Here is a 14331-nt window from a genome sequence, read left to right on the forward strand (position 1 = left end):
ATTTGTTTGTAAGAATAGATTGGTATTACAGGTAAATAACACCGTTTAAAACGTGGATGGATTTTTCTTTAGAAGATGTTAATGTTAACACTTTTAATTTGCATGAAGAAGAAAAGTTAAGTTTCTATCCGGTTGCTTCCCCAATTACCCCAAATACCAAAGTGGTAGGGCCCAACAAATAAAACTGTATGGTATTTACTCAGATCATTACAAACTCTTTATAGCCATGCCAATGAATTGTAAATGGTACTCTGGGGATAGCTCTGAAATTATAATTAAAAGAGGAATAATGATTATTATGTGTACTACTTTTAGTAAATTAAGCATTTTTCAAAAGTTGGTTTTCTTTAAAGTTTAGATGATAGAAGGCTTTCACAAGGAAGTATTTATAACTGACTAAACACTCAACGCGATACTGAGAGGAGATAAAGTTTAAGAGCAGAAAATGAGAATCTTATGCTTAATTTTTTAGAGATTAAACAAAATTCACGATAAGCATACACTTCAGATATACGAAACAGACCTGAAGCAAATCCTGAGAAAATCATGGGTTTATGCCATGTTCATGGCAGCAAAAACATCACATTATTTCCCTGAACAACTGACAAATTTCTTGGTGGACTAGTCCAATCCCATTGCCAATCACTATCTATAAGAAATGTAGTCAAATCGAAACCAGAAAAATGTTCAAAATCTCTCTGGAGAAAAGGCATTGAGTGTAAGTGTGTCCCTTGAGGAACTGATATATTGTGATCATATATGCATGCTTGATTCCAACATGAGAAGATAATTCCATGTCATCTTTAAAATAATCCTACCCAAATCTAAAGTAAATATATTTAATAAGTTCTTCTTATTAATGTAAAAAGTAATATACATACATAGAAATGACTGGAAAGGAATAATCCAAAATGTTAAGAATTATTGCTTCTGGTTGAAATAATTACATGCTATTTTTAAGTTGTCTTCTTAATGTGAGTTTATATTTTTCCAAATCTGAATGAGCATTTTAAGTTATTCCCATTGAAAGGAAACTGTAATTTTCAAAAACGTAAATTTCATTTGTTTTAAAAACAATGCACCAACCAAAGCACACTTACTTAAATTCTTAAGATATCCTAATAAAGAACTGATTTACAATCTGAAAATCTTTTTAAAAAATTTTATTTATTTTATTTATTTATTTTTGGCTGCATTGGGTCTTTGTTGCTGCACACGGGCTTTCTCTATTTGCGGTGAGCAGGGTCTACTCTTCATTGCAGTGCGCAGGCTTCTCATTGCGGTGACTCCTCTTGTTGTGGAGCACGGGCTCTAGAGCGCAGGCTCAGTAGTTGTGGCACACGGGCTTAGATGCTCCGTGGCATGTGGGATCTTCCTGGACCAGGGCTCAAACCCGTGTCCCCCGCATTGGCAGGCGGATTCTTAACCACTGCGCCACCAGGGAAGCCCTGAAAATCTTCTATTGAGAGAAGACTATACAAGGAAAGCCAACAACCCTATTATTACATTTAAAACATCAAACCCAAATAAAAGACCAAGAACTTCCCCAAACATTTAAAAATAATTAAATAGCTTAAAGTTTTTTTCCTACATACAGTTGTCACTACAGAGATAAAATCACTTTTCTTTAACATATGAATTAAGTTAAACATATATATGATTAGAGGGGGGGAAAATTACATCCAACCACTTGTTTAACATGTATTTAATTACCTATATGCAAAGGATCATGCTATGTGCCAGACATACAGTGGCAAAAGACGACAAGGTCCCTGTCTTTTTAAAACTTATACTCTCATGGGGGAGACAGCAGTAACCAAAAAAATCAAACTATACGGGCTTCCCTGGTGGCGCAGTGGTTGAGAGTCCGTCTGCCAATGCAGGACACATGGGTTCGAGCCCTGGTCTGGGAAGATCCCACATGCCACGGAGCAGCTGGCCCCGTGAGCCACAATTACTGAGCCTGCGCGTCTGGAGCCTGTGCTCCACAACAAGAGAGGCCGCGATAGTGAGAGGCCCGCGCACTGCGATGAGGAGTGGCCCCCACTTGCCACAACTAGAGAAAGCCCTCGCACAGAAACGAAGACCCAACACAGCCATAAATAATTAATTAATTAATTAAAAAAAATCAAACTATAATAATACACATACATAGAAAGTATGTATATACTTGAGTAAAGGAACAACTGTAGGATTTTATGGGCAATTATGACTTGAGGGACCTGACCTAGTGCAGGTAGTCAAGAAAGTATCCTTGTAGAAATGGTGTTCAAATTTAGCTTTAAAGCGTAAAGGAGTAATTACAAGTAACTAATTTCTTTCTTCTAAATTTTAAGGTTTCAGCCCCCAAATTCTTCAGAACTTTATCTAACTCTAAAAAAATCAGCAATTGTGATATACACAATAATACAGAAATTTTTAAAATCAACATTAAAAAAAATTTTAATTCTTATTAATGGCCATCTTACTATTAGGAGTTTAAAAATCAACCAAGGGGCTTCCCTGGTGGTGCAGTGGTTGAGAGTCCGCCTGCCGATGCAGGGGACATGGGTTCATGCCCTGGTCCGGGAAGATCCCACATGCCGCAGAGCAGCTGGGCCCGTGAGCCATGGCCGCTGAGCCTGCGCATCCGGAGCCTGTGCTCCGCAACGGGAGAGGCCGCAACAGTGAGAGGCCCACGTACCGCAAAAAAACAATAATAATAAAAAAATAAAAATCAACCAAAAGCCATAAAAATAAAACGCTTTTTGGGGGGGCAGGAGAGGCGAATGTCACTGATTTTAAGACAGACAGAAACAGGAAAGTTTACCTAACTTTAAGATTAAGAATTCTATCCAATTAATACAGCAGAATATAGCAGCTCTATATGATGGCTACTCAACGAGTTTAAGAAAAAGTAACAGAACAGACTGGTGGTTGCCAGAAGCGGGAGCTGGGGGGTGGTGAAATGGGTGAATGGGATCAAAGGGTACAAAACTTCCAGTTATAAAATAAATAAGTCATGGGGAAGTAATATACAGCATGGTGACTATGGTCAGTAAATATTGTGTTGCATATTTGAAAGTTGCTAAGAGAATAGATCTTATAAGTTCTTATCAAAAGAAAATAATCTGTAACTATGTATGGTAATGGATGTTAACCAGACTTATAGTGGTGATCATTTTCTAAAACATAGAAATACGGAATCAATATGTTACACTCCTGAAACTAATATGTCAATTACACCTCAATATAAATAGAGAGGAAGGGAGGAAGGAAAAGAAAAGGTAATGATGGGGACAAAGAGAAAAGGACAGAGTTCCTATTCAAAGTATAAAAAATAGAGAAAAAAACGCCCACAAAAATAGAGACAGATATCCCAAGACACCAAATAATACAACACACATACAGTAACTGTTGATGTGGTAACACTCCTATCCTGTGACCATTCACTGCCATTAAAGACTTTTTTTAAGACATGTTGAACTTTTTTTAACTGTAACTATGGGCTAGACGATATTAAGTAAAGCCTAAGAGGTTCCCTATTCGTGATGTAAATGAATCACATCACTTATGAAGTAAATACATCAAATATAATCATGAAATATATCTTTATACAGATTTTCAGTTTAGAATGTAAGTAACAGTGCTCTTAAAATTTGAATGACATTAATAGCTCCACATTTCAAAAGCAATCATTTAGACTGCACAGTATATAATTTAGAAATATAACTTCAAGTATTATATAATATTATAATCTGCTGAAAATGATCTTCAAAACACAATTTTAAGATCTCAGAAATATGTGCCTTGGGTCTTCCCTGGTGGCGCAGTAGTTAAGAATCCGTCTGCCAATGCAGGGGACGCGGGTTCAAGCCCTGGTCTGGGAAGATCCCATGTGCCGCAGAGCAACTAACCCTGTGCGCCACAACTACTGAGCCTGCGCTCTAGAGCCCGCGAGTCACAACTACTGAGTCCACGAACCACAACTACTGAAGCCCGTGCGCCTAGAGCCTGTGGTCCGCAGCCAGAAGCCTGTGCACCTCAAGGAAGAGCAGCCCTTGCTCGCCTCAACTAGAGAAAGCCCATGCACAGCAACGAAGACGCAATGCAGCCAAAAATAAATTAAAAATAAATTAATTTAAAAAAAAGGAAATATGTGCCCTGATGTTAGTTCTTGATGTGAATTGAAAACATAAATACATGATAAGCTTTATTTATACTGTATTTATACTTTCTGTCCCTACTTGTCATCAGCAGCATCTTATTATAAACTTTCAAATGCATGAGCTCTGTCAGATAAAGAGATGAGGCTGGTTTCCAGCCTATTCTCTTTTATATGAATATTTACTTCAGAATGGGTGATTATGAGATTTTTGTCCATGTCAACCTTACCCCTTGTACACATCAATAACAAGGACAAATTATTTAAAATACAATTCAGATCACAAATCAAGAACTATGAAATACAAAGAGAAGAACTCTGTACAAAGAATATTTATTTAATAAGCATCATTTAAAACACTGAAATATAGATGTCAGTTAGCTGAAATCCCTTACATGGATTCTTCATGCTCAGATGCATTTCAGTGAAGTTAAAAGGCAGAGTTTATTTGTATGCCTTTTTAGATGAAAAATATCTGCCAACTGATGTGTAAAGTTGAAGAAGACAATGTCTCTAGGTCTGTGTCCTTATTTCTAGTTGGAATAGCTAAAATCTAAATTATCTTCCAGCTTTCAAATTTCATTTTATGAAACTGAATTATTACAACATATGAACACAAATTTGAGTCTACTAGGTGTAAAGAAAGGACGGCAGAAATGGTAAAAATTTTAATCCTGCTCGAATACACTATAAATATCCTACTTTGCAAAAGAAAGCATCAGAAATGAAAGAAATGAAGAAGAAAATACAAAAATGAAAATAGTTACCATGTCAGGACCAGGATTTTCTTTTATTAACACTTATTTTCTAAATTTTTAACAACGTCATATTACATTTTTAAATCCTAAGTCCATTTATTAAAAATTAAGATTCTATATAAGATAGAAAGGAACAAATGGGATACATCAAAACACTGCTCTTATTTACTTTTAAAGTAGATTAAACCAATCGATACAGAGGTTTTAGGATAAGGGCTTCCCCCATGTGCACTAAAAACGGTTACACAAGCTTTTCTTTCAGTTACAATAGAAATCACATGTAAAATTCAGGGAATTACCCTTAGTAACAATATATTTTTAAAAATGTCTTTCCAAAGGCAAATAAAATAAAATAAAAAAGGACATGAGTAAATGGATAACATATTTTTATATTTTCAAAAATTATACACATGTTCCATATACATGGAACAAGTATAATGCTCTGAAATTATTTACTTTAGGACTTAGAAAAACAAAATATTACAGCATAAAAAAACTAACCTTACATAGGGTACAGGGTCATTCTGAATCATATTAAGTAGCCATTGCAATTCTTCATAACTCCTGTCCACTGAAAATAAAAATAAAGAAATACTTTTGTTGTTAATTATAACAAATTTAAACAAGTGACAAATAGGGAGTTTACACTTAATATTTAGGATTCTCCTGCCTTAGCTGTATTTCCAATCAGACTTGAAGGATGTAGGTGATTTCTTACATGTTTTAATGCAACAGGCCACTTGGCAAATTTTACAAGTACTATGCTATACAGGTAGCCAAAACATAAAACAGGATCAAGAGTATATTTACCACTAAGGCGCAAATCAACAGTAAATACAACATAAAACAAATTGTAATTTATTAAGAGCTCTAAATTAGAGATGATTAACTCTAAATGGAAATGTGATTAAATTGTTTTTCTAGATGCTTAAATCAAATTATAGAGAGGTTCGATACTCAGTGGTATCTCAACTATATCATACAGTATGGTAAACTGTTTCTGCCCAAGTGGTTTCTTTCATTTAAGACAAAAGAGCAGCCTTAACTTTTCACTATAACATAAGAAACAACTGCAAAACTAGTACTATAAATACAATTAACTTTAACAAAATAACTTATTAACTATTTCCAATTACCTTTTCAAAAAGTATTGCTTTTATGATTTGAAAAGCTTTATTTTTAGAATTTTATTTCTAATATTTTCCATTTTTTCATTTTCTAATGAACTGGATTTATGGTTCACACTTAAACATCTCTCAATTAAATTACACTTATTAATTTAGCATTCTTTTTGGAAATCATAATATTAGCATTCTATTTGATTTCAGGTAGAACTAATTCATGAATTCTTCATATTATGTGATTTATGTGAGTGAACATCATTCATATACCTTGGCTGGGAATAATGGCATATTTGGCAGACGTCAAGATTTCCACATTTCACAAATTGGTAATAGTCAAAATAAAACTGAAAACTGACATAGGATTACATTTTTTTTCTTGCCAAGAAATACGTCAAAAAACATCCATATTTTTACCAGCATTTTTTAAAAGAAAGAATACTTTAACCCTCAACAAAAAGGAAGAACAAATGACAGTCCTTTCTGAACTTGGGCCAACACATATAACACACACACTATATTGTTCTTACTCTTTTATAATGTCTTTCTAGAAGCAGTATTTCTATTGAAATTTACAAAAAATTATAAGGATTTGAGTATATTTTCCTCTACTTAACATGCGAAACTTAACCAATATCTACTAAAGAATTTCCCTCACCCATTCCTCTCTTTCTACATTCAGATGAGAATGTTATCATAACTTCTTTATTCTTCCCATATTTTAGTATAATCTGGAATTTTAGATTAATTTACATATTTCTTATACTGACATGTTATTTTTTAAGAATTTCTTTGAAATTTGCATTAAATTTTACAACCATGTTAACAAATATTTAAGCTTAGCTCTTTGTTTTACAGGCATAGTTGCTTGTCACTGGGCCTTTCATATCACACTTTCATCAATCTTGAGTTATTATTTTGATTCATTTACAGGTCAGCTGAAAATTATCTTTCAGAATTTTGTTTTTAAAAATGTTACATAGGAGAGAGAAATGTACTTCTAAGTCTTCAAGGCTTAGTCTTCAAGGAACAACAACTTGGCAAAGTAGAGAATCTTAGGTCATAATTTTCCCTAAGCATTATGTTACCCTTGTGTTCACTGTCTTTTGAACTCTTCTTATTCTGAAGAAGTTACAGGCCACAGTATTCTTTCACCTTGTACAATAACTGGGTTCTGATATTCCTAGGAACTTATACATTTTTTCCTTAACCTTAAAATTTTAAATTTCATCAGACTCTAGCTTAGGTCAGTCTCATTTACACTCTTTCAAAGTATTCTATTATTTCTGGGATTATTGGTTTTCTTCCACCTGCTCTATTCTTTATGATAAATTTTTTTTTTTTTTTTTTTTTTGGTGCTGTACACGGGCCTCTCACTGTTGGGGCCTCTCCCGTTGCAGAGCACAGGCTCCGGACGCACAGGCTCAGCGGCCATGGCTCACAGGCCTAGCCGCTCTGCGGCATGTGGGATCTTCCCGGACCGGGGCACGAACCCGTGTCCCCTGCATCGGCAGGCGGACTCTCAACCACTGCACCACCAGGGAAGCCCTTTATGACAATTTTTTTAAACATTTTCATCTCCTTAACTTTCTTCTCTGTATTTCTGAAAATGTTTTGAATATGTAGTGTTCTCTTATTCATATTTTTCCTTATGTTTTTTTTCAACTTCACAAAGCCTTGCCTAATACCCCTCCTGAAGTTCCTACTTGTATCTCTTGCTCTACTTTCACAGATAAGAGTTTTGACAGGTACAAAATGTTTTCTTTTTTTTTTTTTTTTTGCGGTATGTGGGCCTCTCACTGCCATGGCTCCCCCGTTGCAGAGCACAGGCTCCAGACGCGCAGGCCCAGCGGCCATGGCTCACGGGCCCAGCCGCTCCGCGGCATGTGGGATCCTCTCAGACTGGGGCACGAACCCGCATCTCCTGCATCGGCAGGCGGACTCCCAACCACTGTGCCACCACGGAAGCCCCAAAATGTTTTCTTGAAACCTTATGTAATTAGAGATTTCTCCCAAACCTTCTATTTCTTAAAATAACATGTAATTAAAGCTATAAAATGATACATTAACTTTTCAGAAAGACCAAAGATATCTATCTATAACTCTATTCTTTTCCCTCATTTACTAATTCTTATATGAATTCTACATTTACCAAAAACTCTCAATCAGTGAGTCAAGAAGTTAAAATCAAAATATCTGTATTGTACATAATATGAAAACCCTAATAACTAAATAGTAAATGGTAAACAATTCTTTCTATTGATAAAATGATTATAGGCATATATTTCTAAAGCATTACCTTTAGTATAGTCAACAACTGCTTCCAAAGCTGCTATCCTGATGTCCACAAAGTGGCCATATTCTGCGTAAGATTTAAAAAGAGCTGGATCACTTGGCACATGGCCATTCTTCTGAAGCACTCGTATGGCTCTCAAACAACTAGGAAAATGTATTTATAGTTAAATACTCTTGTTAAAGTATTCTAAATTAAACTTGTTTCCAAGGCATTAGAAATTAATCCGTAACAGTAAGCTAAAAAATGAATGTAATTTGAATCCACTTTTTAATTTTTTTTGTGGTACACGGGCCTCTCACCGTCGCGGCCTCTCCCATTGCGGAGCGCAGGCTCCGGACGCGCAGGCTCAGCGGCCATGGCTCACGGGCCCAGCCGCTCCACGGCATGTGGGATCCCCCCGTACCAGGGCACGAACCCGTGCCCCTCGCAGCAGCAGGCGGACCCCCAACCACTGTGCCACCAGGGAAGCCCCACTTTTTAATTTTTTAACATTCAATTTTTGCAATGACCATAAAAAACCCTATTAAAAGAAAACAAATTTCAGAACTTTGGAAATTCAGTTTCAGGTATTATACTTATAACTGGAAAACACTTCAGAAAAATGTATTTAGCATAAAACATAACTTAAAGTATTCTTTCCAGAAGTTTTAGTAATACATACATAGTTTATTCACTAGTATATATGGAAAGTTGAAACTGTTCATAATGTTGAATGGGTAAATCAACTTCTTTTTTAGCGAACTCCTAATGAAATAGACAGAACTTGTCGACAGTCATACATACAAAGAGGTTGACAGAAGCCTTAAAAGAAGCCTAACAATACAGGGATAAACTATAATAGAGTTTAAATTATATCAAATGGGATAAAAGATTATGCAGACATCAAATACAATGCTTATGAAGAATTTCCGATGACATGAGAAAGTGTTTATGATATAAGCAGAATATAAAAACTATATATATAATATGGCAAATAATTTAAAATTTATATAGTTACCAAAGGAAAAAATTTAGAAGGCCATTCTCCAAAATAGCAATAATTTATCCATGGGTGGTAGAATCATATAGGATTTTATTTTCTTTTACTTTATTTCCCAATTCTCTATGCAAATAAGTTTCTCTTATAATTATGAAAGCAAATAACTTTAAGAAACAAATATGAAGAATCATTATACCTGACAGTGATGGTGTGTCTATAACTCGGAAGAAGTTTTTCCATATTCAAAAACCTAGTGATTTCTTCAAGAATGAGTCGCACATCCGGATTTAAATTATCCAAAGTTCGAACTTCATTATTTACACTGACTGCAGGCGTAACAGAGTTGGCAAGGGCATCAATCATTTCTGCACGATAATAGTTATCTGAAAACTAAGCCAAAAAATAATTACGAGAAGACAACAGAATTTACATTTCTATTCAAAAGTTAATAAAATATGATAACTTAAAAATATAATTTATCTGAAAACATAAGCAAGTTTTCAGGTTAATTCAATTCCGTCCTTTGTAGAGAGTCACACAACAGAAAAAAGAGTGAAAGAGGTTTACTAATTAGAAATACATTAGTTTACTTGACAAATGTTTACTACATGTAAGACACTCTCATAGTAATCTAGCCAGATTCCTCTAAAAGGAAGACCACAGTCCACAAATCCTGCTGGTAATACAGAGCTTCAAATCAGCTATTTCAGTGCTCTATTCTCATCTAAAACATCCAACCAAGGGTCACCATATAGTTGAAGAAAGCATTAACATAAAGAGAGACCAGAACAAAGTGGGAAAAGTGACTTGGAGGAAATAAGAGTATACAAGGAAAAGAAAACCAGTAGAGGGAAAAAAATTCAAAAGCGACCATTAATATTGTCTGAGAGGTAACCAATGATATGCCTTCCAACAGGATAATACATTTTTAAAAGAAAGAAATATGCAGAGAATCAGAATAAAAATTAAATTGGAATATAAAATTGAAAAAAAAACTCCTAAAATTTTGAGCAAAAAAAAAAAAGAGATAGAAAATAGGAAAGAAAGCACAAGGAAGTTGGAAGGCTGGCGTAGAACACATGACATACAAATAATAGGAGTTCTAGCAAGAGAAGCAGAGAAAAGGGAGGAAACCATCCAAAAAAACAAATAAAAATTCCTAAATCCATATCCCAGTCAATTCCCAGAGAAGCAATTTATTGAAAGCAATCCGAGTGTGGTTTGATTTAAACTCAGCAACTCAGATACTCTAGCCTAGAAATCTGAACATGGAGCAAGCAAATTACTTCTATCAGCAGTGTTGGGATTATGCTGTGGCAAAACAAACTGCGAGGAGACAAAGGAAGAAGACCTGGCCCCTTCTGACTTCCACCATGGAGCCAGAACCTCCAACTGACACACATAATGGCACAGTCCCTAAACATTCCTACGTTTGAATACCAGGTAGGAAAAAAAACAAGGCATATAAAAACAAACAAAACCAAAGAAAAAATATTCCTCAAGTATTCACCATGGACGAGTTTTGTTTTCAAACTGTTCTGATTAAAAAAATTAATCTCTATAACTTCAGCCAACCTTTTTTCTACGGTTTCTAAGTTTTGTTTCACACTCAGAAAGGCCATTTGCATTCAGAGATCATTTAAATAATGTTCATAGGTTTTCTCCAAGTATTTTTATAGTTTCATTGTTACCTCTGAAAACTGCTTTGCTAATAAAGCAAAAGACCATTTACTTAACCACTGTTTCTGAACTAAGTATTCAGAGCACAGAATAAACTCAGAAATTAAAAATGAGACAGGGATGTGGATGAAGTACAAAAACCAAACTATTTAACATTTACCCCTCAGACCATATCCAATTCTCACAGACAATCGAATAGGCTAGATTATCTGATCACCCCAAAGTCAAGTGAAGAATAAATAATTTGTGAAACACAACTGGGGGTGTGTGGGGGCATTTAGTACATACAGCAAAACTTCCTACAAAAAAAAAACAACTGAAGGCATCAACGTCAACGTACTGCAGCAAAGGCTGACTGAAGTTTTTAACAATGATCGTTTGGTATCAGGAATAGTTCAACCCATGTTCTGCATACTTATTTAAGAAGACAAATTTCATAAATGTATATATGATTTATTAGAAATATATGTTAGAAATTCATGTGTGTATATAAAAGATTTTCATATAAAATGACTAATAACCAGGCTTGAAAGGGATTTTAGTCTTCTTGAAAACTAAGTTATCTAGAATATTGAATTTAACGCTCCTGCCCAATTCATGAGATGTTAAAATTTAAAAAAAATATCTCCCCACCCCCAAATCCCAACTTCTTTTTGGCATTTAATGTTCTGTATTTCTAATTTAATCTTAATCGCAGAAAAAATCTTTCATTTCTTCTCATGTACTTTATAACTTTATATAGTGAAACTTTTTTTAAAAATATGCTTAACCAAAGCCCTCAGAGACAAATCATTAGTGGTTGGAAGTGAAGTACTTTAAAAACAAACATAAGAAAATCAATGAAGTATTCTTAGGCACCATCCAATCACATCTTTTCCTCCAGTTTTAATCCATTAATCTGCAAATTTTTAAATAACAAAAAAATCTTTTTCTCTCAACCATAATTTTTAAGTTTTGACATCAGACAAATCTGGGTTTCGTCCTGGCCCTACCGCATATATGACCTTGAGTAAATCTGTTAGCTTTTATTAGCTTCTATCTCCTCAAATGGAAACTGAGATAATTATAGTATCTATCTCAGAGGTCTGATGAAGATCATATTAATCAAGTTTTGGTACAGGCCATGGAACATACATAAAACTAGCTATTATTACTGTTGTTATTATTTGCATTTATTCTGTCCTTAATATCTTCAGGGATTAAGATGTATGCTAGTCTTAATTGAAGACAATTATATCTTCAAATAAAAGATAGATGAATAGATGAAGAAAGCAATACTATAAGTGAAAGTCAAAACAAACCAGCAGATTAGGAAAGAATCGTACAAAACCTTTCTTAACAATATTCAAAAATGGAAAGAAAAAGTGTATCAGCTATAATGTATTCTTTAAAGAACTAATTTTTTTAAGGACTCTTAAATCATTTGAATGTTACTCTACTGACTAAAGAGGAAAATTTTGCCTTCTTGATTTTCACTATAAATCACCATTTGTAAATAAAATACTCGTAACTTTTAAAAAATTAATTTATTAATTTTTGGCTGCGTTGGTTCTTGGTTGCTGTGCACAGGCTTTCTCTAGTTGCGGCAAGTGGGGGCTACTCTTCGTCACGGTGAGTGGGCTTCTCACTGCAGCGGATTCTCGTCATGGAGCACGGGCTCTAGGTGCGCAGGCTCAGTAGTTGTAGCTCGCGGACTCTAGAGCGCAGGCTCAGTAGTTGTGGCGCACAGGCTTAGTTGCTCTGCGGCATGTGGGATCTTCCTCGACCAGGGCTTGAACCCATGTCCCCTGCACTGGCAGGCAGATTTTTAACCACTGTGCCACCAGTGAGGTCCACTTGTGACTTTTTTTTACTGTTGTAATGTTTTATTAAACTTCTCATGAATTCAACTTATCCTACAAGTTACATGTGTCATTATATGTGCTGTTCCTTCTGCTCGGAGTAACCTTCCTAGACTGGCCCTACTCAGACTAGGAAAATCCTATTGTTTATGACTCAGTTCGAGGGTCACATCTTATGTACAAAACTTCCCTGAGTGTCTCTCTATACCCTTGGAAGAAGGCACTACGTCCTCCGAATCTCCCTAGAAATTTGTGTATACGTACCTCCACTTTAGCAGTTATGAATAACCTGTTTGTCTGATTTCCCCATTAGGCTGAATCCTTGAGGCCCCAGAATCAGACTGTGATATGCAGCAGTTCTTCAACAGATGTTTAATTTAAATGAAATTCCAGACGGCAACTACCATGCATTCTTTCTATGTAACGTGGTATACCGCCTAGCATAGCATATATTCTCAAAAACACTTGCTGATGGTTAGAATGATAACAAGGTGAAATAACTTTTGAAGCATGGCATTCAATAGCTATTTACTAAATAAATAAATAAAACACACATAATGGTAAAAAAGAAAAAAGTCAAATTCATCAATGAACAAGTTATCCCAAGAGGAACTGTTTTCTGAGTATCACTTGATAAAAGAAAAAAGGAATAAAAATAAAATTGGGCTGTCAGACTTCACCAAAACAAAAGTTAGCTGAGTTCCCCAAATTTGATGTACTTCTATCTCCACGTTATAACAGTATAAGGAACATTTAAAAACCAAGTAATCTTGGTTTTCATCTACTGATTATTATAATAAATCATGTTTGTATATTTCTTTCTCTAGAAATTTCAAGTATAATGGAAACAATGATTTCACAGTCTAAATATTTCTTTAAAAACAAAATATCACTGGCTACTTTTATAATACTAAGGTATCTTACCTTATTTTTTCTGTTGTCATTGTACTTGATTAAGTCTAAAATAAATGTTAAGACTTCTTTGGGACAAAGGTTATGAACATCTCTCAGTAAAGCCATCGCAACTGGCATAGTCTACAAAAAGAAATATTTTTTTAATTTTCATTACTACAATTCAATGAAGTATATGCTGAAACAGGGTTACTCTGGGGCTGACACAGGTATCTGGATGGACCCCAACCCCCACCAACTCCTACCCCCTCCCACTGGGAACATGTCTCAAACATGCTAACAAAGGAGCTGAGTAGGAAACCAAGGGGAAAGCTGCATAACTGGATACACTCTGTAGCCCATTTGTTAGAAGAGGTATGTATAATGTAAATTCAGTTCTGTGTTTTTCAAGGGACAAGATATGCGCTTTAACATTAGATAAGACCAATGTTCAACTTCTACTCCACTACCTATTAAGATGGATTATTATAGCTAGTTGCTTACTGAGCAGGAGTCTAGTTTCCTCACAACCATTTTCAGGATTAACGGATACAGTGGCTGGAGGCATGTGGCAGGCAGACAGTAGAGTTCAATCACCAGTCTGAGAAGATACTGATTCTC

The 14331-nt window shown here is 35.1% G+C and overlaps 1 protein-coding gene across 4 annotated transcripts in view; it reads right to left on the reverse strand.

Moving 5' to 3' along the window:
* The window catches only part of TAF2 (TATA-box binding protein associated factor 2), an 84506-nt gene that overhangs the window by 28837 nt on the left and 41338 nt on the right, over window positions 1-14331 (reverse strand). For all 4 annotated transcript variants that reach the window (XM_081258577.1, XM_081258576.1, XM_081258574.1 and 1 more), the window contains 4 exons: window positions 13744-13854; window positions 9495-9688; window positions 8323-8462; window positions 5404-5473 (listed from right to left, as the gene is read on the reverse strand). In XM_081258577.1, coding sequence (XP_081114703.1) covers window positions 5404-5473; window positions 8323-8462; window positions 9495-9688; window positions 13744-13854 — 515 coding nt within the window. The remainder of the gene's footprint in view (window positions 1-5403; window positions 5474-8322; window positions 8463-9494; window positions 9689-13743; window positions 13855-14331) is intronic.

This window comes from Mesoplodon bidens (assembly GCF_964165515.1).
Source record: "Mesoplodon bidens genome assembly, chromosome: 16".
NCBI lineage: Eukaryota > Metazoa > Chordata > Mammalia > Artiodactyla > Ziphiidae > Mesoplodon > Mesoplodon bidens.